At 42.1% G+C, this 24560-nt stretch overlaps 3 protein-coding genes across 4 annotated transcripts in view; 1 reads left to right on the top strand and 2 right to left on the bottom strand.

The window, feature by feature from the left end:
* Positions 1–4858, bottom strand: part of LOC109411881 (dedicator of cytokinesis protein 3) — a 681785-nt gene extending 676927 nt beyond the window's left edge. Inside the window, exon 1 of one of the 2 annotated variants that reach the window (XM_062846532.1) lies at positions 3696–4858. In XM_062846532.1, coding sequence (XP_062702516.1) covers positions 3696–3732 — 37 coding nt within the window. In that variant the 5' untranslated portion in view covers positions 3733–4858. The remainder of the gene's footprint in view (positions 1–3695) is intronic. The other variant, XM_029860481.2, reaches the window with a different exon arrangement.
* Positions 4859–14736: 9878 nt separating this feature from the next.
* On the bottom strand, positions 14737–16849 carry LOC109412718 (guanine nucleotide-binding protein-like 3 homolog). The gene is made up of 2 exons (XM_019686336.3): positions 16692–16849; positions 14737–16628 (listed from the first exon to the last, which is right to left on the bottom strand). Exons 1-2 carry the CDS (start codon positions 16711–16713, stop codon positions 14821–14823), a joined length of 1830 nt encoding a protein of 609 aa, XP_019541881.3. The 5' UTR covers positions 16714–16849; the 3' UTR covers positions 14737–14820.
* A 2768-nt stretch (positions 16850–19617) lies between these two features.
* LOC109622138 (uncharacterized) lies at positions 19618–22422 on the top strand. Its single transcript, XM_062859126.1, has 5 exons — positions 19618–19627; positions 19956–20260; positions 21426–21764; positions 22079–22247; positions 22313–22422. Exons 1-5 carry the CDS (start codon positions 19618–19620, stop codon positions 22420–22422), a joined length of 933 nt encoding a protein of 310 aa, XP_062715110.1.
* Positions 22423–24560: the final 2138 nt, after the last annotated feature.

Genomic DNA, 24560 nt, shown 5'->3' with positions numbered 1-24560 from the left:
TTCCCGGACAAACTTTTGTTGAATTTCTTGGAGGTATTTCTTCCAAGGATGAGAACTTTCAAATGAACGAATTCCTTTACGAATAGCTGGAATGTATTCAAAAGAAATTTCGGGAGGACTGTAAGAAGCAATTCCTAGAAGAATTCGTGGTGCATTTTCTAAAGAATTTCCGGGATTAAACCCTGGATGCATTCCGAAGGAGTCTTCTCTGGGTCAACTTCTGAAGGATTTCCTGGAGAAATGTCTGAAAGCACTTCTAGCATGTAAGTACTTATATGTTTAACGTAAGTCGCAGTGACTGTGAAAGAATCACAGAATATATTGATTCGCAGGACGAATTTCTGAAGAAACTCCTTTGCAGGAGCTGCAGGGGGTATTCTTGAAGAAATTTATGGATGGATTCCTGAAAAAAAATCTGTGAATAAACTGCTTAAAGATCTCTCGGAGATAATTGTGAAAGAATTCTTGGATGACTTCTTGAAGAATTAACTGGCTTTCATTTCGCTTTAAAATTATCTTTAAAAATTCCAATAGGAACAGTAGAAATTTCTCTAGACATCCTTCAAGTAATTAATGTAAAAAGTCTTCTGGTAATCCTGGAAAAATTCTTGGGTAAATTCCTGGAAAAGACGATGAACGGATTTCTGAAATTTGTGACCGAAACTCTGAATAAATTTTTGAAAATATCCCGAGAGGAATTTGGGAAGGAATCACTACAGATATTCCTGAAGCAATCCTAGAGAATCCCTAGAAAAATTCGTGCAGGTATGCCTGGAGTAAACTCTGTAGGAATCCCTGAATTTCTGAAAGTATATCTGGAGGAATTTCTAAAGGAATCCTTTGAGCAATTGTGGGAGGAATCCCTGGAGAAATTGCTGAAGAAATCTCTTGATGAATTCCTAGACAAATTTCAGGAGGAATCCTTGGAGGAATTTTTGGACGAATTCTTGGAAAAATCATTAGAGAAATTTCTGGAGAAATTCTTGGGGGAATTTTTGGAATAATCTCTGAAGGAATTCCTGGAGGATTTCCAGAAGGAATTTCTGAAGCAACCTCACGATGATTATCTGGAGGAACTTCTGGACAAATTCCTGGTTGAATCCCAGGAGGAACTCCTGGAGAAATCCCTAGAGCAATTCTTGGGGAAATTTCGTGGAACTATCTTTGGAAGAATTCGTGGAGGAATCCCTGAATGAATTCCTGGAGGATCTCTAAATCCCTGAAGAATTTCCTAGATGAATTCTCAGAGGAATATCTGGAGGAATCCTGGTAAAATCCAGGAGTGGAATTTCTGGTGGAATTCATGGAGGAAACCCTGAAAGAATTCCCGAGGGAATACCTGAAAAAAAATCCCAGAGTAACTCCTGAAGAATTTCATAAACTAATTTCTGAAGGGATCCTTGGAGGATTTTCAGGAGAAATTCCTGGATCCTGGTGAAATTCTTGGAGGAATTCTTGAAGAAATACTTAGGGTAATTTCTGGAGGAATTCTTGGTGGAATTCCAGGAGATGTCCCTGCAGAAATAAATGGATTCAATCCTGGAGGTAGGCCTGGAAGAAATCCTGAAGGAACTTCAGGAAGAACTCCTGGAAGAATACCTGGAATAATTTTAGATAAATTCTAGTGGGAATTCCTGGGGGAATTTCTGAAGGATTCCATGGAGAATTTCCTGAAGAAAGTAACCGTAGTAATTTCTAATGTAATTTCTGGATCAATCCCTGGAAGGATTTTTGAAGGAATTTCTGAGTTAGTTGCTGGTGGATTTTCAAGGCATTCCTGGATGAGTCTCTGAATGAAATCCTGGAGAAACGCTTTGAGGAATCCCTGGAGGAACTCCTGGAGAAATGCATGGAGGAATTCGTAGAGCAATCCCTAGAGGAAAACCTGAAGGAATGCCTGGAGGAACTCTTGGAAAAATTTCTGGAGACATGCCTGTAGGAATTCCTGGAAGAATCTCTACAGAAATTCCTTGAGAAATCTGTAGAGGAATTGCTGAAGGAATCTCTGCATGATTTCCATCAGCAATCCCTAGAGAAATCCCTGGAGGAATTCCTAGAGGATTTTCTTGAAGAATCGCTGGAGCACTTTCAGGAGGAATCCCTCGAGGAAACCATGGAAAAAATCCAGGAGGAATCAATGGAAGAATTCTTGGACGCATCTCTAGAGAAATTCCTTGGGGTATCTCTATGACTCTATAACTCTTGGAGGAATCCCTCTAGCAGTTCCTGAAGGAATCTCTGAAGGAGTTTCTGAAGAAGCCCCAGGAGGAATCTCGGAAGCAATCCCCAGTGGAATTATTAAGGGAATCTCTAAACAGTTTCTGGTTTCTGGAAGTCTTGGATTAATTCCCGGAGGAGCTTCTGAAAGAATTCCAGTAGGAATTCCTGAAGATTTCATGGTGGCATTTTTAAAATCATCCCTGAAGGTATTCCTGAAAGAATCACAAAAGGAATTCACAAAAGTGAATTCCTGGAGGAATTTATTGGAGGAGTTTCTGAAGAAACCCCATGAGGAATCCCGGAAGCCATCCCATGAGGAATTCCTTAGGGCATTTTAGGAAAGCTTTCTTAGCGAATTTCTGGAAGAATTTCTGTAGGAATCGCTGGATCAAGAATTTGAAGAAATTTATGTCTGCAGTAATTACTGGAAGAATATTTGAAGGAATACCTGGATGGACTCCTAAAGGATTTTTTGTACAAAATGTTTAAGCAATTCATGGATTATGTTTTCAATAATCTCTAGTAAGATTTTCTGAAAGAATTTCTGGAAGAATGAAATCCCTAGATCAATTCTTGAAAGAACCTCTGGAAAAAGCCATGATGGAATAACTGCAGCAAGCTATTGGACAATTCCTGGAGGAGCATACTCATGCTCATATAGTTTACGAAACCAGGAAGAAATCTTAAACAGTCATTTTGTCACCCAAGGCCCCATGACGCTTAAAAGTCCTAGCTACGCCAATGGAAATCTCTGGAAGAACTGCAGAAATCTCGCAAAAATCCCGGGAAAAACTGTCGAAAAGCCATCCCGAAAAACCACTATCAGAAGGCCGGCTCCAGAGGCACGTTATCATCCATTTGGGACATTTGTGCCATGAAGTGCCAGAAATCTCGGAAGGAACAACTGAAGAATTTCGGACAGAGCACTGGGAGTAAATGAAGGAATCTCCAGATGGCATTCCTGGAAGAATCCAAGAATGAAGTTCCTGGAGACATCGTTAGGAGACATCGTTAGGAGAAATTCCTACAGTAACCGCCAGGTTTCCTACGAAGAGCTTCTGATGAAGATCTCCAGGATGAATCCTTAGAACAAGATTCTTCAAGAATCCCAAGCAGGAGCTTCTGGAGGTATCCCTAGTAGGCATTTCTTGAGGAATTCACAGACGGAGTTCCTCGAGCAAACCCCAGAAAAAGAAAGAAGAATCCACAGAATCCACAGAAAATCTCGAAGAATCCACAGATAAAATTTCAGGAGTAATTTTTGAAAATCTTCAGAATGATTTCAAACAAAGCTTCTAATAATGATGCTAAAGTTTTGGATATATGAGAATCTTTCTCCGCAAGATTTTTTAAACTGTTATATATGTATACACTTTATTAACGGTACTCAATTACCACATACAATCGTGACACCTTCAGGACAGAAATATGTATGTTATTATTAAGTTAGAATACTTTGCAAAATATTCACTTACCAACTCCGTATTTATTGCTGGTAGGAATCCACATCATGTTTGTTAAACCACTACAACTTTGCACAGTTGAAAGAATTCCACTTAATTCGAAAGATGATTTCACAATTGAGATTCACAAAGAATTATTTCGACATTTTCTTAACACTAGTTTTCACTTGTTTTCGATACCTTATCTTAATATTTTTACAATTTTTCGAGATTCACATTCGTTTCACTACTGCGATGATGCAGCCTCCAGCTTTCAATCGCCTTATCTTTCTATCTTCCTTCTTCTGAATCACTTTTTATCTTCTAACTTTCAACCAATCAACCGAAACCGCCCAGCTTCTCTTTCGGCACATCGAGATGATTATCAGATATTCAGGTGCTTCTAACGATTGGTTTCGACAGTATAAAAACAACAGATCACCAGATTTTCATCGATAGGATGACCTTATACCTTATCATTCACTCACTTCTCGGGGGAAAAACGATTCGACTTTCCGCAAACGAGATTCCAAAATATTTCGCATTCAACATCAGCAGGCGTCCGCCTCGGCGATGACGGCGACTATGACCGAGAAAAATCAATAAATCGAGAGCACTCCCTCCTTTATCCCGGGCCAACACTGTTGCAGCGGCAGCAGTCAAAGCAACCCGCACCGTGCCCCGAACAAAACACTGACTGCCTCGCCCGCGCGCCGCCTGCTCAGACTCAACCTTGGAGATTCTTCACTGCCAACTACTTTGATCTCACAGATTGCTTCGAATGGACCACTGATAATTAGATTAATCTAACTGGACACCGCAGCCACAAAGCCCCTTTCTTCCCTTGCAAGGTGGTTGAAGGAGGACTGTCTCGGACCTTCCTCCAGGGTGAAATCCCCTCACTTCCGCCCCAGGAAAAAAAAAACCGCTCTCACAATACGCCACAGACTACCGACCGACGGAAACTCGCGACGACGATGGGCGCTTTCCTTTTCGCGGCCGGACGCGAACTTCACTCCTCCCAAGAGTCCCAACAACCAGCCAGCGCAAGCAAAGACGACTTTCTTTCAGCGACGTTCACACGCAACTAGCTCGACTCGACTCGACTAGGTGACTAGCCTGGACGACGGCGGACGATTGATTGACTCAGACTCAGACAGACGACCGCAGCAGCAGCTTTGAGTTTCTGCAAGCCCCAAGTCAGTCCAAGGAGGATACATTTTACTAAATGTATTCTCCTTGAAGTCAGTCAGCCAGAGCCAGGGCAAGATCTTTGGTTGGGTTGGATACAAACACTCCCGTCGATCTCGGACACGGCGCGATGTGACACCCACACACCGTTTTCATAACGGTAGTGTGAGTGTTGTTGGCCCTCGCCGTAGTATTCCCAGTGTTTTCATTCATTCCAAGCGAATGAAAACACTGGAACCGGACTGGCACACCACGGTGCACCTCAAGGAGGATACATTTTACTAAGGTGGCGCAGATAAACATTGCAAACCACTGGTTGTCTCTTCCACTCTTCTGGTGTTCTTATGCAACTAAAATAGTGACGTCACTATTTCAGTTCCATAAGAACACCAGAAGAATGGAAGAGACAACCAGTGGTTTGCAATGTTTATCTGCGCCACCTTAGTAAAATGTATTCTCCTTGGGTGCACCTGACCTCGCAAACACGCACACTACCGTCAAGGAGGATACATTTTACTAAGGTGGCGCAGATAAACATTGCAAACCACTGGTTGTCTCTTCCACTCTTCTGGTGTTCTTATGCAACTAAAATAGTGACGTCACTATTTCAGTTCCATAAGAACACCAGAAGAATGGAAGAGACAACCAGTGGTTTGCAATGTTTATCTGCGCCACCTTAGTAAAATGTATTCTCCTTGCACTACCGTTACTCCGGTATAGTGTTTGCACTGCTGGTTGGGTGACAAAAGCATAACACAAACAGGCGCGGGAGTTTTTTTTGTTTACTTTGTTGTGACAGCTACCAGCATCGATTGTTTTGGTTTTGAATCGATCATCATGAGCAGCGCGCGAGGAAGTCAGAGAGCAGGAACGCAGAAAACGTGCGATGATGCACGGAAAAGTCGACACTGATTCTTCATTAGGGCCTAACTAACATTTTCGATTTCTCTTAATCGATCCTTTCTTTGTGTGACACTTTGCGGAAAGTGTATCAAGTTTTCCAGATTTTTTGGTGTAAATTCGAAGACGACGACTACAATGTAGTATGTGTAGTATATGTAGTATAATAATAATGTCATTATTATACCGCATTTAGTTCACCACTGGACGTGAACTGCGACTTCATAAGTGCGAAAACGTAAATAAAAGTGCGCGATTGCATCAAATCAGGTTGATGGCTTTCGGCGCACTATTTCTTCAATCTATGGTGAACAAGTGCTCTGAAGACACCGAGTTGATTTGATGCAATCGCGCACTTTTATTAGCGTTTTCGCACTCGTGAAAACTAGTGCGATAGTCCAGTGGTGAACTAAATGCGCTAAGGTACACCGGGGCAAGTTGAAACGGGTGGGGCAAGATGAAACAGCGAGTTAACATGATGTTTTTTAATGATAATAAACAGTTTGATCGCCATAAAACATAGTTTTTGATTCAAACAATCTTTTGGCGAAGGAAAAATTTCGAAATTGTATTGAACTCTATTTCAAAACTTCGTGTTTCATCTTGCCCCACCCGTTTCAACTTGCCCCGGTGTACCTTATATTATTTCTTTATTAGTGAGGCTTTCAGCTACAGACTGGTTAACCTCCTAAACGACGACTACATCTTGCTCTAGAAACAAAAAAAAATAATGCGACACTGATTCTTCATTAGGGCCTAACTGACATTTTTGATTTCTCTTCATCGATCCTCTCTTTGTGTTAATACAGAATGTGTATTGAGTTTTCCCAAATTCTAGATTGAGTTTAAATAAGGGCGAAAGTAACATGAGAGAGTTCTCTTCATCGACTCTCTCTTCTGCAAATTAAAGTGACAAGATGCAAATTTAATCAAACTTTTTTACACTTAGACGCTAGATTGCATCGCAACCTAGCGATCTATGACCAAAAAGTTCAACAATACTTGCATCTTGTCACTTTAATTTGAAGAAGAGAGAGTCGATGAAGAGAACTCTCTCATGTTACTTTCGCCCTTATTTAAACTCAATCTAGAATTTTTTGATTGAAATGCGAAGGAGATGACTACATCTTGCTATAGAAACAAAAAGAATAATGATTTTGTTCGTTTTCATCAAGTTATTAGCGAAAGAGATAGTCGACGAAGAGAAATCGATCAAGTCAGTTAGGCCTTTATGAAAAATCATTGTCGAATGATTTTGTTTGTTTTGTTATTAGCGAAAGAGAGAGTCAACGAAGAGAAATCGATCAAATCAGTTAGGCGCTTAAGAAAATCATTGTCGAAGTTCTTGCTACAGAATAAGTCGTTTAATCGATCTCGAGTTACTCCATAACCGTAGGGAAACGACCAGAGCACTGATGATTGCAGACACGCTACAAGGACGTATAGACTGTGGGACAATCCTGGAACAAATAAATTTGAACGTTCAGCCACGTGCACTTCGCAATAGCATTCCACTAAGATTGCCTCTGCGAAGATCTAATTATGCGATGCACGGCGCCATCCACGGGTTGCAACGGATTTTCAACAGAGTCGCATCAATCTTCGACTTCCATTTGGCCCGGGAAACTCTTCGCCGGAGAATCTCTTCGTTTTTTTTACAGTAGAATCAACTGACTACGTCTGTGTTAGAATTTAAGTTAGTATTTTACCTTTTGACATGTCTTTTGTTTCGTTTGCAAGCATATTTCTTCATGTATTATGTATTTAATTTTAACACCAAACATCATATTGGGGCATGTTGCTGCCTGTTGATGCACACACAACAAATAAACAAATAAACCGTTATTCACCATGTGAAAGCATCCAAGCTGCGTGTTACCGCACCTAGCTACAAAGCAGCAAATGAAATTGCTCAACACGAAGCGTTTAACCCTTATGTGGCCGACAGAGTACCCGGGAACCCAGCGCCCATTTAAAAAGCACGGTGTAGAAAAAAGCAAAAAGTTTGTCGGACACATAACGGTTAATGTTGAATTCGCCGTCTATGTGCCAGCACGAGAAGTGGAGGTGGAGGGGAAGATCCTCGACGAAACGCTGACATGTGAGAACATCAAGACCGGCTTTGGTCGATTCAAAAATAGGTCAATTCCTGATGTGGCTATCCTAGACTGTAAACACTTATCTAAGGCTTCCATGGAAGGAAATAAAAAGGTGTACTCGACTTCAGCGTTTTTTCGAGTGACTTTTCCAGGCTCCGTCCTCCCGGAATTTGTTGTAATCGATGGTGGTTCTTACCCAGTGCGTCTTTTCAGGCCGAAGGTTTTTAATTGTACCAAATGCAAGCAGTTTGGTCACAGTGCTAGCTTTTGCGACAACAAGCCCCGTTGTGGCAAATGCAATCAGGCTCATTTAGAGGACTCTTGCACACAGGAAGCGGAAAATGTAGCTACTGTGGCGGAGATCCACATGACTTGCGTGAATGCCCGGCTTACAAAAGACGCATTCAAAATGAGAGTCGCTCTATTGTTAGGCGCTCCAAACAGACTTAAACGGAAATGGTAAAATCTCAGAACTCGCCCGCTACCATGTCTGAATCAGCTGTTCCAGTTGAAAATCCATATCAGAAGTTGTCTTCCGATGATCAGGACGATGGCGAAACTGATGAGGGTGGATCTCTTTCGGAGGTACACGCACCTGGGAAAAGGAAGTCATCATTTTCTCCGGGATGGCGCCGAAAGGTCTTTTTGAAGTCTTCCCTCAAAAGTTTGCCTAATGTCAAAGGAGGCGGGGTAAATTTAAAAACTCCGAAAAATCAGGTTCCTTTAGCTTCAGATCCATGTTGTAGCATGAACCTGTCACCCCGTCTCCGCCTGTTAAATACACTTCAAATAGAAATATTCGACAAGGTAGCAAGAAAAAAGCTACTAAAGTTCCTCGCAATTCAAGCAAACCTCCTAAACCCAAGCGAGGACTGTTTAGTTTTAGGGTTCTCCTCGTGGATCGCTTATATAATGCCCTCGGCCTTCCAGAAACATTTAGAGGCATTATTGACATGTTTATACCTGCAGCAGAAGAATATCTTCGGAATCTGACACAATCATGGCCCCTCCTTGCTGCGATCATATCTTTCGATGGATAATTCATCAAGTGAGGTACAAGATATGATCACTGTGCTACAGTGGAACTGTCATAGTCTAAATTAGACCAGTTTAAGTTTTTTATTCACAACGCTGACTGTGATATATTTGCCCTTTGTGAAATATGGCTTTCTTCTGAAGATGAACTCAACTTCCACGATTTTAACATTATAGCGCACATTTACACAGGATTAACCTCGCGTTGAGCAATGTTTGTACCAAGGATCGGTATATTCGCCTCACTCCATTCATATTCACTCCTCTTTGCTGAAGCGAATCGAGAAAGATGCAGCAAACGGATTGTCGTGATCAAACACGCAACCCCATCATCAGTGGGGAGCGAAACGCAAGCTGTTTGACATGGATATTCGTTGCCGATCGTCGCAGTTTGGATCGCAAGCGAATGAATGAATGGCGAATGGTGATGAATGCTGGTGAGCGATCGAAGCGGCTATTATCATAACTAGAAGAGAATTTCTGCATGTAATGCACACATTTTTAGTGTATTGTTGTTGAAATGCTAGATTAGCAAAGAAAATAATAAACATTGTTAGAAAACTTCAAATATTTGTGCGCGCAATATCACCTACGAATCGCATCACCGCTCGATCGCTTGCGATGCGAATGTGGACGAATGTTTAAATTCCATGTGTGGCTTCCCACCGTTCGCCGGTGTTTGCTGTCGTCGCTGACAAGCAAACACACAAACTAAAGCGACAACCGTTCGCTGTTGACTGTATTCGAATGTGGAAGAAGATGAAAAGTGGAAATCAGGAACCCTGGTTTGTACTAAGTGCGGTTCCGGTTATGATGACATCGACCACGTAGTTTGGCAATGCCCGGATAATGACGCCTCCAGAGCGCTACTATTGGATACCCTTGAGGCCCGAGGTAGACAACCCTTTGTTCTTGTGAGAGATGTGTTGGGGACCCGCGATGTCACATACATGGGATGTATTTTCGACTTTCTTCGCTCTGATGGTATAAAAGTTTAATTCGCTTGTGTTTTCTTCTCCATTTTTTTCTCTGTTTTGTCCTTTTTGTGTTACCAAGCTGCTCCTGGCCATCCGGAAGACCAAGTCCCACAACAAGTGTGTACCAACACCACAAGGCACCGAATACGCTAGCAAAATGCGATTCACTCCCGGATGAGCAGCAGTGAAACCTTGTCCCAATCCTTACCCTGTCCATCCCTGAAAATGTGACCTTCTAACCTCGAGCTGCCACGAGTACCCTGGCTTCCACCCATTACTAACAGATATCATTAAAAAGTTATTACTCTGTATAATGTATACTATTAAGTACAAAGAAAGATCCTCGGTTCCGAAAAGCGTTATACGCGATTGAGCCCCAAATAAATGAACTAGATAAAAAAAAAACAGTATTGTAAAAATATTCTTTCAGCCCTTATCCGCTGTTACCCGGCAGGGCGGCCTAAAGCAGGGTACCTCCACTAAATATTGGATTTCGGATGAAATTAATTGATAAAATATATAATTTTAAATTTTGCAATAAAAACTCTATTAGATACGCCTGACCTGTTTTGCCCCGTTCTCCCCAAGGCACTGGTCGACGTCACTCTTTGGGGCCCTTGCTGCAGTGGTGGTGGTGGTCGCTGTTCCTTCCAGAGTGTCTGAAAACACATGTATACATGAATGAGACAGTGTGCCATGCGCTGGTTTGAAATGCGTCTCAAGAAAATTTGTGAGATTTGAGATCGTAGCATGCTCATAAAAAATCTAGTGTACGTGTCTCAATGAGACGTCTCGTGAGACTCGTCTCATTGAGATGTTCATCAGATCAAACTAATAGCAACACAACATTTTTAGAGGCCCATTATTAGTTCTTAGAGTTCATTATGAGTACATAGTGACGAAACTTATTCCGCTCTAGAAGCAAGGCACAAATTAAATCTGTGAAAATACCAAGTGATACTAGCGAAGGGTTTGGTACTCCTCCTCCTTCACCAACCGTTTGGTGACGCCAATCGATTTCTATCCTCACAAAACGTAATGATCACAACCGCTCGTCTGTACCCACCACTGCCACTACCATTGGCTGGGAGTTGTGACTACTTTATTAGTCATAGAGGACAACTCAAATCTGTTCTCGTTCCTAGTCGCTCCAGGCTCCACTCCATAATCTGATAATGGTATTTGTAAGGTGAGAAAAAAGGTACCTTTATCAAAACTTTCGTTCCCGCTCATTTGTGCTAATTTTTCAACGATTGACTTTCAGCGACGAATGATAAATTTCTTGACCAGATTGTCCGGACGTTTTGATCGATTCTACTGACCTGCGAGCATCTTCTGCGTACTTTGAAATATGTAAAACATTTAAAAATACATAAAACCACTGATTGAAACTCTTTTGTTCCGCTGATTACAATCAATTCGAAAATGAACGGCGGTACCATTTCCCTGCAACTTAAACCACCCTACCATCCCTCTCTGTTGGTCAAACAGAACACGCCGTTAAAATCATCAACCGGAAGCCCACGAGATGACCAAATGAGCACCAAAAGTACTCTTACCCAATCTCTCAAAACATTATGGACATACTCACATCACTGGGGAAGAAGCCCCTACCAGGATTGTTCCTTGTTCCACCTTTCCCGTCGTAAAACAACCTCTACCCCAGCATACATGACCCAAACATCCTCCGCTTTCGAAAAACGTCAACCCAATCCACGCTGAACATCATCTGCAAATGTCATCTTAGTGAAGGATTCAAGAATGTAGCAGGGTCGGGTAATAACAAGCTGTACATGGAGCTTGTCTCATTGAGACGTCTCATTGAGACTCGCAATGCTAATGTGATGTGCACCAACATCGTGAGTCTCAAGCTCAAGGAATATTAATGTGCGCACAGCCAACTTTTCTCAATCTCGTAGTGAGATTTGTGCGTACAGATACTCTGGTTCCTTCGCTCCCGCACGGACTATGCGGAGCTTCTTCCTTCTTCTTCTTCTTTCTTCTTCTGCTTCACTTTTGGGCACTTTTGGACTGTAAAACAGTCGTCCTTGGCGTTTAGCTAGGGAGAAGAGCGGGCTCCTTTGTCGGATCCCCCCTAGCGACGGTGGCGATAATACGCCGGGCAAGTCACTCGCCGTGACTAGCCCTGGTAGTCTCCTCAGAATACTACCACAGGTGGTGAGCCCCCTGTCTTCGTCTTCCTTGACTGTTAGCTACACGGGCGAGACTAAGCTCAATTGGCTGAGCCCGTGTAGCGAAGACGGTGGGTGCTTGTCGACACTTGGCTAAACCGCCGGGAAGCGAAACACTCCTTTATAATTAGCTTCCCGTGATGGCGGCGGTCGTCACCCTTGTAGCACTATCACTGCACTACACTTGGTTACCGAATCACGGGCCGGCAAAAGCTTCGGGGAACAATTATGGTTTATTGATTCACTCCCGACGATGCTGGGGACAACCATCCAGCAGACGCGCGTCGCGGTGGCACAAATTCACAGTTGGAACGGCACTTTTCGGACAAAACCGCGGACGGATAAAAAACGCGTCTATCGCTTACCGTGACTCGTAACTTTTCTTCCGAATGAAAACAAAACAGCCATACACCGCACTCGATTGTTTCTCCTGCTGCTGTCGATGTGTGCTATGAGGGGAGATTGGGGGTCAAATGACTCACCGATACAATACACATACGATTTTAATTCCCTAAATTAACCCTCTAATACCCAATCCCGCCTTTAGACGGGGTATAGTTTGATCATTTTTGTAATTTTTGTTTCGTAGAAAATCATTTTTTTTTATTTTTTTGGCTGATATTTAGGACTGTTCTGTATATCTCAAAATGGTTTTTGGTGTATTTTAAAGCGTATTTACATTTTTAAAAAATCATTGAAAAATTGATGTTTTAGACACCTTTTAGAAATCATTGTTTATTTTGTATTGAATAGCTACAATTAACATATTTTAAATTTTTCCCAAATCATTCTATCCTTGTTTAATAGTTTAAGGGAATCGAATACACTCTAAAATTATTTTCCTTAAAATTACACGGAAAATAAAATTTTCTGTAAAAAAAATTTAAAATAATAATATTTCAACAATAATCATAAAATCTCAAATTGTTTTCTTCTCAAAAAATCCGTTCTCCAAATTGGCTTCCAGGAAAAATATAAAAGTGTGGGGATGTTCAAAAATAAAAATTTGAAAAATCAAAAACTGAAATTCACGAAATCGAGAATTAAAAAGAATCATCTTCCAAAACATGTTTAAATCGATTTTAGATGACGAAAAATGATATTTAGATCAAAATCAAAAATTTGGGTATTAGAGGGTTAACAAAACTAATTTCAAATAAAAAGTAAATATTAAAACAAACAAATTAAAATGATCCAAAACACAGTGGTGTTCACAAATTCGGCACAAAATTGTAACCGCGGGTTACAGTATACTTGTCTGGAACTCTGTGCTCCCTTTCACTACGCCTCATAGGAAGTTCTTGAGCAAATTGTGAGGGGAGTGCACACGGTTGTTGTGGCTGACCATCATTAGCTTCGATAATTGGTTTATCCGGTTCGTCACGATCTGTAGACTAAGAGCTTACTTCTACAATAGTCGCATCGCTTGACAGATTTGTGAAGTATACTAAAGGTTCATCGATTGTGTTACGAGCTGGCTCCATCTTCGTTGAAAAATCTTCATTCAGGATTATTACATCTCCACTTTCAAACACTTCTTTGCTTGCTGGGTTGTACACATGGTAGGCTTCAGAATATGCTGAATAACCGATGAAAATGCACGGCGTGGACTTGGCATCCCACTTCCTACGCTTGACTTTCGGAATGTGTACCATCGCTTTTAAACCAAAGACTCGAAGGTTCGACAAATCCGGCTTCTTATTTGTGAATTTTTCATATGGTGTAACGGGTAATCCTTTCGTCAGGCTCCGATTTATCAGATATACAGTCATTGATGCCGCTTCCGCCCAAAACTGTTTTCCTAGTTTTTCATTAAGCATTAAGCAGCTAGCCCGCTCCTGGATTGAAACGTTCCGGTAAGCCATTCTGCTCCGAGTTATGAGGAACGGTGGTTTCGTGTCGAATCCCATATACCTTCAGATAATCTTCGAATTGCTTGTTAACAAACTCTTCTCCATTATCGGTTCGGAGAAATTTCAACTTTCGACCAGTTTGAGTTTCGAATCCTGCTTTATACCTACTGCTTGAACACTTCGAACGCTTCATTTTTCGAATTCAGAAAGTATATCGACACCATCCTGCTAGCATCATCAATGAATGTAACGAAAAATCGGCGGCCTCCAATTGACGTCTTCTCCATCGGTCCGCACAAATCTAAATGAACCACTTCAAGAATTTCATTTGCTGCTTGACTTGAAGGGTAATCTTTGATGTTTGCCTTCGATGCAAGGAACACACGATGACATCAAACCGACCGCATCATCCATTCCTAGGACCATGCGAAGAAGCCGCTTGATACCTTCAACATTCAGATGACCCATCGCATCTATCAATCTGGCGAGTTTTCCCAAGAAATCTCAGAAAATATGTAGGAAGAATGAATTTAATAAATAATTATGACAGTCAGCAGGTACCTATTATTGCAAAAGCAAGTGCAAAATGTAAAACACCTTTGACCGCAACTACTGATTTCCGATAACTTCTTGACTTACCTGTGATGGTAAGTAAACGAGAGAACTCGATAACATAACATGAAGAACGATCAACAAGAAGAAACTGCTAACTGACGTTATAACAAATTGGAAAACTCTCAATAGTACTCAATGTAGAAAGCCACAAAAAAACAATGACTTACCGGAGCCGTGGAGGAGGATGTCATCGCAATTGAAACCACTCGACGTAATGTTCAAAAATGGTTCATTACATCCCTAAACTATCTTAGATACATCATCGCAACGCTACATGCGATTCCACTTCCGGCACCTCACATCATTTCATCAAAGTCGTAATCATCTCCGGCCGCACTGCTCTTCTTCTTTTTCTTTGATGGTGCCTCGGTCAAGGAAATCGATTCCATCTCTTCCGCCACATCTACCGACTTCTTCCCGTCCCGAGCTAGCGCCTTCTTCTTCGCCTTTAGCGCTGCCTTCCGATTCCGGTTCACAGTCTGGTTGCCATCCAGCTGGAACATTGGATCCTTCCGGAACTTCTTCTCCTCCTCGGCGTAATCGTTGACTTTGCGCTTTTTGCCTTTGACGGTCTGGCCTTCGGCGTCCGATTCGATGATCCGACCGGAACTGATCAGCTTCTCCAGGGCTTTGTTCTTCTGGTCGTCCTGCGAGAGTTCCATGTTGACCGGACCTTGCGAGTCTAGTTCCATCGTGAGGATCTCATCCTTGGAAATGACGGCCATCTCTTCGCCGTCCTTGTCCTTCATCTTGAAGCTTTCTTCGTACTCGGTGTCGAGGGCTTTGAGGACATTGTCGAAGCTTTCCAGATTGAACTCGGGAGCATCGGATGACACCAGTTGGGCACTCACGTGCACTTCCGAACCGTCCTCTGGCGGGTGGGTGCAGTACTTGATCTTGCCGCAGTTCCAGTCCTCGATGAGGGTTCGGGCGGCTTTCTTCGCATCCGGAACGCCCTTCTTCGCCAGGGCACCCATCTTAATGGCTTTTTTCGCGAGGAACTCATCTGTCGAGTGGAACTCGGAGATGTCGTACAGCTTGCAGAAGTAACTCATTGTGCCTCGTTTCAGAATGTCTTCGGCGAGTGGGAAAGGATCTTCAATTTCTGTTACTTTTTGGGCGTTCCTCAGGGCAAAGAATCGATTCCGATCTTCGTCCTTAGGGCGCTGGAAGATGATTCCGGGGCTGTCCAGAAGCTTAACGTGTGAATCGATTTGAACCTCCTGCATTTGCTTGGTGATTCCGGGCCGGGCTCCAACCAGACAGGCCCGTTTGCGTTTTAACGAGTTTACCAGTGAACTCTTACCCACATTCGGCAACCCGACGATTCCCACCCGGATGGACGTCCGGATGTCATCGCTCCTGCAGTAATTGGCCAACAGCTCCTTCAGCAAATCCGCTCCGATACAGGGCGAACACTCCAGCGTAGTCGACGCCTTAAACTTCCTATTTCCGATCCGATGCTTCTGCGTTTGGGTGGTAGCCTTGAACGGAATTACCGGACCACTTTTCCGCAAATATTTCATCCACTTTTCCAAGTTCTCCCTTGGAACTAAATCGGCCTTGTTTAGAATCAAAACCAATCTCTTCTGTCCGGATGCTTCCCGGACAATTTGGGCCACCTCAGCACATCTGGTCCCCAGCGGATCGCGAGCATCGACCACCTCCAGGATCACATCCGCCGCGTCAATCACCTTCTTGAACTCCTTAAAGTACGCCTTCAGCGACCAATCTTTCCCTCTGCCTACATTGACGTACTCTTCCTCCACCGCTTCCGACTTGCTCGGATCGAACTCCTCCCCGCGCTTCTCGGCATCGGCCGCCATCGATTCCATGGTCTGTCCTTCCGCCACCTTCGACCGCTGCTGCTTCAGTAGTTCCTTCTTCCTCTCTTTCTCCCGTTCCTGGAACTGCTTGTGCTCCGCAACTTCCTCTAGAATCTCCCGCTTGAACGGACACACATTCGGAACCTGGATCAACTTTTGCTTCTTGGACCGCAACTTCGGCAGCTTCTTGGCCTCCTTCTCCTTCTTCTTCTTGCTGGCAGCAATCTTTTTGATCTTCTTATACCGAAGCGAGGCCTTCTGCCGCTTCGACGAACGACCTGAAATCGGGACAAATTCCAAACTTAAAACGTGACGATCACCTTCCCCCAGCAAATACTTACATTTTAACGCTTTCAGAGCCATTTTTCCGGGGAAATTTCACCGATTTTCGTGTGCGATCTGGAACCGAATCGCGAACACGTTTTCACGGTTGTTTTGAAAAGAGTCTGACAGTCAGTGGGGCGAGCAACACGGCCGCAAAACGTGCGATGCGGTTACGAATGTGCGGCACAAAAAGGAAACGAGCAAAATGCGAAGTGTCATCCGGTGGTTTGTTTTGTTTTGCTGATTCGAAAAAGGGGAATTGGACTTGATGGTCGAAACATCAGAGAACAAAATTTGTAACACGCTACCCGATATAAAAATGTGTGAATTTCAATGCAATTTATCAGTCCTCCCTGATAAAAAATATCATAAAAATACGATAAATTTTATTTATTGTTTCAACACCAGTTTTTCGAAAAATATTCACCACTAAAAACGTATTGTAATTTACACGGCACACTCACCATCACCCCTATTGTTCTATACCATTCAGCGAATGGTAAATGGCACTTTTACAATAAAAAATGGTGGTCGTTATGTATCTTAAAGCGCAGTTTCGAGTTCAAAAGGAATCGCTCAAGAAACTTCTTGAGTGATTCCTGGCAGAAACTTTCTTCAGTGACTGCCATTTCAATAGGCTCCTAAAGTCCTATCGGGATTCTTGTTTTAAACCACAATATATGGTTCAAGAGTACATATTTACTCATTTTTTGACGTTTTTATTAACCGTAGTTGAAAATATATAATTTTTATTTTTTTAGCATTTTGTCTCGTCCCTAGCTTATAACACATACTTTGAGTGATTTTTTTTCACCGTGTATGTCAGATAGGAACATTTTTGAAATCCCAGTGCGAAAAATGTCGAGCTCAGTCACACAAGGTTGACCTCAAATGTCAAAGTAGAACTATTTACCATTTTTCTTATTTCGAATTTTCTCATTATTCCTTTGTTTTTCAAGTTCGAGTAAAGTACAATTCCGATTAGAATACCATGCTTGATCGTATTATTCAATATAAGCGAGATTTCGTCTTTAATTTTAGGACCCTATTAACAAAATAGTTTTAATGGATCATTGAAGCCGACTTTTCCGCTACTCACCGCATCAAAACAAAAGCGCCACCGTATATGGACGATAACACCGTGACAGCTGTCGAGTTACGTCAAACACACAAGGCTACGCTAGCGCTATCTGTTCATTTCATAGCGGTCGTTTCAGTTATTTCCTCGGTTATTTCAGTGATTCATTTTCGTGGATAGAATTACAGTTCAATTGATAAAATGACAGTTCGACCCGAACAAAAAAATTTCCCCATACAAACTTTAAATGCATTTTAAAAATAGTTCCCGGATTCCAAAAATTATGAAATTTTGGATTTCGACTAATTTTTGGGCGGAGAATCCGAATCTGAAATAATCCGGATACCCCTAAAGAACCCAATTGTAGAGGCGCTTGGTGAGATAAGGAGAAAATCGTTTGTTTACATAAACAACTAAATTTTTGTCGTCAAATTTTACTCATTTTTTGCTCTAGAAGTTGCTATTTTCCATTTGCAATGGCTTCCATCTCGGCTTCTATTATCATCATTCTTGATGCCCACGCCGACAGATCCAACATTATAATCGATTTTATCGGATATTTCGGATATGGTTGATTTTGATCGATTTTCTGTTAATTTCTTCAATTTTGTTGAAATTACGAGAAAAATGTGAATCCTTTTAGGTTTTGGCTTAAAATCTACACGAAAAGAAAAGTAATGATTTAATTTATTTGTTTTGATTTTTACATTATATGCGACACCACCAAATATAATTCATAACACTACTGAATAACTTTTAAAACACATTTGTATTGAACATTATAAGTGTGTTTTTATAATTTACTAGCTGTCCCGGCAAACGTCGTACTGCCTGCCTACTGTGTTTTTTGACGTGCAGCTCGATAGGGACGTTCCCCGCAAGGTCATTTGTATGGGAGCTTCCCGTTCCCGTGACCGGAGAGATCTCACACCATGCTAAGAACCTTCCTCGGCCCCGATAGCACTCACATACAAAATTTCACACCGATCGGTCCAGTAGTTTCCGATTCCATAGCGGTCAGACAGACAGACAGACAGACAGACAGAAATTCATTTTTATATATATAGATGGCACCTTCTAATGCAATGTATAAGTTTATCCTAATGGTGAAAATGTATTAGTGCAAACTTATATTTTCAACTACATTTCGATTAGAAAGTCAAAATGGCGTCTGGAAACAACTCCCATGAGAGCCTTGCTGGCGTCATTATCGAAAAACTGCAACTCCCGGATCAAATATTGAAAATTCTCACAGGTAATTACATTTTTATATGAATCTAAATACAAATTGATCATATGATTGGTATAGACTCATTAATTTCTCTATTTTTGACAATTTTTCAGACAGCGGTATCGAATTGGAGCAGCTCACCAACATAAACAAAGACGGCCTGGCACAAATTATTGATCCACAAGAGTGGAATGTTGACGAAGTTTTTGCTCGCCTGACGCGCTGGAGGCAGGAACAGGTAAGAATCGGTAGCTGGTATCTAAAAGCACAAACCCGATTAACAGCGATAAAATTAAATACCTATATAACATAATCTGTTCTTTCAGGGCTTTCAACTACTGGGCTTTGAAGCCGTGGAGCTCAGCAGCGAATCACTGCCACCACCAAGTCCGCCGCTATCGCCGGCACCATCGTCAATCATCATCGAAGATTATCTTTCCGACGAAGGTACTGAAACGGATCCCAAAGTGATTCCGGCTACGGGTCCCAAAGTGACTCCGGAACCCATCATCGAAACAGAAAGGCCAGCCGATTCCCCATCATCGAAACCCAGTCAGGAGGAAAAGTCGTCGGATGCCTCTGTTGTTGGCGAGGTTGTTCGCGACGTTGAGCGGCACGAGCGGCACCCAGGGGGATGACGAAGGGCCAGAATCATCTACCCAGCATTCAATGCAACATGGCGTCGAATGTTTTTGTTTTGATTGCTTAATTCATGGAAAAATGCGCTGGAAACATCGACACTGCTTCGCTGCTACACATAATATCGTGCAAAGTGATAAGGAAAGAGAAACAATTATCAAAAACAACGATTTCGTTTGAAATGTGTAATTTCTGAAATAAGCACTTGCAACACACGAGCCACACACCCGAAAATCAGGAGCAAGTTAGGGTAAACCGACCAGAAAGTGGGTACCAAAACGCGCCGTACCAAAAATGATGTTGGGTGAAGCGGCGATGTACCGAGTTTGACAGCCGTGTCACCCCACTGGCGGCACCCACTGAAAGAGGTGTGGAATGCTCCGGGAACGTCGTCGGCTGCTGTTGCCGCCCAGAGCAAGTATTTTACCCCGGAACGACTGGAGGCATTGCTGAGCAGCACATTGACCGGACAGGACATAAGAAAAAGAGGAGCTTCTGGGCCGCTCTCGACCGACAGCCAAAGGGAGCTGGTCCAAATTCTCACCGAGCATCACTGCAACGCTGGGAAAAGAGCCAAGGAAGAATGCTTGGCGGAATATGCGGAATGCATCGTGGCGCTTTTTAAATACGAGAAGGCTGTGAGTATTGGGTTTTGAAACAGTTCAACTGATTTTTGTACAAAAACAATAGGATATCGCGCCGCTTGGGCGGTGGCTACTATAGAGGTAATCACGTTCAAATGTATGCGTGCCTTTTTTGTAGATGTAGTTGTGAAACTGCGAGGAAAATATTTGCACTCTTGCCCCGGACGTTAGTTTTATCATTATTTACCCGTTTTACCCAAATCGATTGGGTAATATTTGCATATGCAATCTGACTAGCCTTTCAATCGGCGTGCACTTTTGTGTGAGGAAAAATTTGCGCTAGTGTTCGTGTGTTGAAATGTCACTTATCTCTATATTCGTCTGTTTTCCACTGTAACTCAGTCAATTTTGAACCAATTGACTTGAAATGTTAAACACGGGTAGATGCTATACCTATCTCACCATATTGCAAAAATTGTGTCAATTGATTCAAATTTGACTGAGTTATAGTGGAAAACAGACGAATATAGAAGCCCTCGCCCAAGTGGCGCGATTCATTGTTTATCTTGATTACTAGTAAATTCCTACAGTATACGTCCATAAATTAGTCCTGTTCAACGACGTAGGACGAAGTTGCTCCATCCTGCTCTAACCCGTTTGTTGACAAATGGGTAAGAGCAGGATGCAGCAACTTCGAGCAAGTTCAACCTGCATCGTTGAACAGAACTATTATAGTACACAAAAATTGTCCATTTCGCCAATCCTCTCTCCCATATTATCACGTTTTTGTATGAGTTCTCTAAACGTGTTGTACGGGTCGTCACACATTGTTGAGCTCCCCTCCGCTCCGCACGAAACTTAACGTAAATTATTAACGTTTCCTAATGTCTGGTAAAAACGGTGCATAGTAAACACCACTAATTTCAATCGATTCGGGCAAATCGAGCATGTCAATCAAAAATAGTTCGACCTCAAACCCAGGTGGCTTACCCTTGCCGACACCCTTTCATGCCATTTCAGTAAATAAGTAGAAGTCTATGTAATTCCATTTGTTTCAATTCGTCTAGTTCTTGAGAATATATGATTATTTAGAAATTTGGAATATTTAGTAGTATATACAGTACAGGGGGGTCTACCGCTGTGTTACACTCCATAGAAAAAATCAAAATTTCCCATACAAAGATACACACACTGAATATTCTATTATAATTTGTTGTAGGAAACATACTACATCCCTCGCGCTGGTGGGAGGAAAAACCCCGGCGGCAAGCTGTATAACAAAATCGTCAACAGCAGGCAGAAAGCTGCTAAAAGGAAACTGCGCGAAGAAGCTCATCTGGCCATCAAGAAACCAGCTACGAGTCTTGAAGTATCCGATGAGTCTGCTGTGAAAGCAGTTGAGTGGTTGAAATATAATAAACTGCCATGGACAACAGCATTGGATAAGTGGGAGCAAGCGTATCCTTTGAGAAAAAGCCAGCTTGGAAACATGACCTTCGCTGATGAATTATTGAACCGACACTCCTCCGTGTATCAGGATCCGAATGGATACCAAGCGGTAAGTTTGGCAATTTTTTTAAATTATATGTTTACTATGGTCATTCACGAGATCAGCGATCATCTGTTCATGTCTCCTTGAGTGTCAATTTAAAGACGCTTTTTATTTTGATGCTCGTCCATAAACTGCGTAGACTCCACTGCAGCTATTCGCACAACAGTCCCATGTGAATAGGAAACCCTTTAAGGATTAGACTGTTATGCGATTAGGGGCAGCATTGCGGGAAGGGCCGAGTTCCACGGTCCATTTCTTCAGGGACAAGTCCTGCTACTCAGCTTAGTGTTAGCGTATTAATCTGTATGATTTTTCTCCAGATTGCGTCCGACTTTATTTCGATGTACGGCAACACAGAGGGCTTCGGCGACGGCATAGAGAGATGGAAAAATGCATTTCCGAAACTGGTACAATATTTGGATCGGCCATATAAGGATGAGTTCTCCAAAAGTATTCTGGAGTCATTGAAAGCCACGGATACACACATAAGTATGAAGCGTAATTTATATATCTAAATAATGATAACCATGATATATCAATCTTAAATATTTCAGACACTAAAAACTGCTCAATCCTTCTGCTGCTGAATAACATATTGAAGCCAACGAAAAACACACGAAACTTCAAACCATCGGTTCTGGTAGCTCAAGAAGAGGTGATTTGATTTGCTGCATCTGCCGATTCTGCTGCCGTCACATTCGAGAAATTCACCGAAGACTACGTCAAATACGGATTTGAACCTGTTCCGAAACTGGTATTCATTGGTGAAAGTGTACGCAAGCTTAGCGGAGAGTTTCAAGTTAGGTACAAACACCTAACGTACAGTTTCGACACCGCAGCCAGAGCCATCGACATCCTCGTGAAATGTAACGCAGTGTTTGGGTTGGAACACTCCCGTATCTCAAGGCTGGTGTGGATTTTTATCTCTTCGTTTTTCTACAACATTCCAGTTAAAGAGCAATACGAGTGCATTAACAACTTGAAGGAATATCTCTCGAGTTAAACATGTTTGCATGCTTCATTGAGGGCTGTGAAAAGGTGTTTACGGTTAGCTCGAACTACATTAAACATCTCAACAGTAGTCATAAAATACCTGTTAACTATCGTTACGTTTGCACATTCACAGATTGCATTCAAAAAACTAATAATTGGTACACTTTTAAAAGGCATTGCCTCCGGCATGATACTAACACAGGTGCATGTGCCAATACTAATAGCGGTGGAGAATCATCCAGTGTTCCAAATGTTCATCAGATAGTCGATGAGATCACCCAAGTAACCACTAAGCACTGGCGTAAGCGGTTTAAAGGTTATACAGCAGCTTTTTCGTGTCAATAGGCTCAGTAGGAAATTTTCCAGTGTTCCAAATGTTCATCAGATAGTCGATGAGATCACCCAAGTAACCACTAAGCACTGGCGTAAGCGGTTTAAAGGTTATACAGCAGCTTTTTCGTGTCAATAGGCTCAGTAGGAAATTTTCAAATGCTCTCAGGCATTATAAATTGTAAGCACTGAAATAGGCCGTTTATTAGTATATGACGCTATGCTATAGTGCTTGTAAACCCAGTGTCTATCAGCCGAATAAGAAGCCTGACACGAGCTGACAGTGCTGTTAAAAGGCTTGGCGTGCATGACGTTTATATCAATCAAAGCTGATTTCAAGCAAAACAAAACTGAACCGAAGCAATAAACAATAAAATCTCTTCGGAAATTTCGTACGATCGATAGGGCGGTGGAAGCTTGTCGTCGGACACTTCAAGCATTAAATTGAAACAGAAAATGTATAGCTGTTTCCTCGATTATGATATAAATGCATCGGATGTTAACCTGTGGAGTTTCAATCGTTTTTCCTACAGACGAACACCAAAACTAATCGATGGGCCCCATTTTTATTCCTCTTGTTACGGAACCTCGTCAACCTCTCAAACTTCCCTAGCTGCATCTCCTGCAGATCTCTCTCCACCATCCATAAAACCATTTTATACATTTCCAATGCGGCCACATTGTGCCCGATTTCAGATCCGAGCATCGGATCATGCGGGACATTCGGATCGGAAAATCAATGCTGTCCCAACTTGTTGCCTTCTTTTCCTTAAACACGGTGCTTAGCAAACCGATCTCTTGGTGCATCGATGGAGCAGATGGGAAACGTGACGATATCCACTTAAGACTAACAACCCCGAGCACATCAGATCGAATCTGGATCAGGCCGTAAAAATCGAAGAAAAGTAGACTTCGATGGAAAACATCCGGAGAAAAAAATAAAGAAAGAAATAACTTTTTTTTTCTTTTTTCTTGACCCATTTTTGACAATTCTTTCACCAGAGACTCGGTACGCAGATTGAAGCTGGCCGTATATCAGCCGAATATTTCGCCAAAATTGGCCTTTAAGCAGATCTATTATAGGATGTAGTTCTAAGGAGCTCTGTTAACATTACTCTTCATAAGGATATAGAACCAACTTGGTGCCAATTTTTACGGCTTAGTGGTTACTTGGGCAGTAATAATGTACCACACTTTGATTGCAGCGCAGGCCCGTCAAACACCCCACAAAGTACATCACCACTGACCAATCATTTACGTGATATCAATGAAGCTGCCGTTGCGTTTACTCTAGAACTACACAACGAAACCAATATTCCTCGAAGTGATGTTATAACCATTCAGAGAAAAGCAAGCAAACTTAATACGAATATTGTCAAAAGAGTAGAAGAAGTCCTTGATTCAGTTTTAACTGGAGATGAAAATCCGCAATCTAAGTTTGAGTTGAGCAAATACTTAGAACGACTAAAACAACCATTT

This window comes from Aedes albopictus, chromosome 1 (assembly GCF_035046485.1).
Source record: "Aedes albopictus strain Foshan chromosome 1, AalbF5, whole genome shotgun sequence".
Lineage (NCBI taxonomy): Eukaryota > Metazoa > Arthropoda > Insecta > Diptera > Culicidae > Aedes > Aedes albopictus.
The sequence above is the reverse complement of the archived record's forward strand: the minus strand, read 5'-3'. Positions and strand labels throughout refer to the sequence as shown.

What these genes read in the sequence shown, in the direction of transcription:
- LOC109412718 (XM_019686336.3), bottom strand. Translation starts at nt 16,713, where the DNA reads ATGGCTCTGAAAGCGTTAAAAT. An exon ending in GGCTCTGAAAGCGTTAAAAT is followed by an intron (nt 16,629 to 16,691) that starts GTAAGTATTTGC and finishes TCCCGATTTCAG; the next exon opens with GTCGTTCGTCGAAGCGGCAG.
- LOC109622138 (XM_062859126.1), top strand. An exon ending in TTTTTAAATACGAGAAGGCT is followed by an intron (nt 20,261 to 21,425) that starts GTGAGTATTGGG and finishes AATTTGTTGTAG; the next exon opens with GAAACATACTACATCCCTCG. An exon ending in AGCCACGGATACACACATAA is followed by an intron (nt 22,248 to 22,312) that starts GTATGAAGCGTA and finishes TAAATATTTCAG; the next exon opens with ACACTAAAAACTGCTCAATC.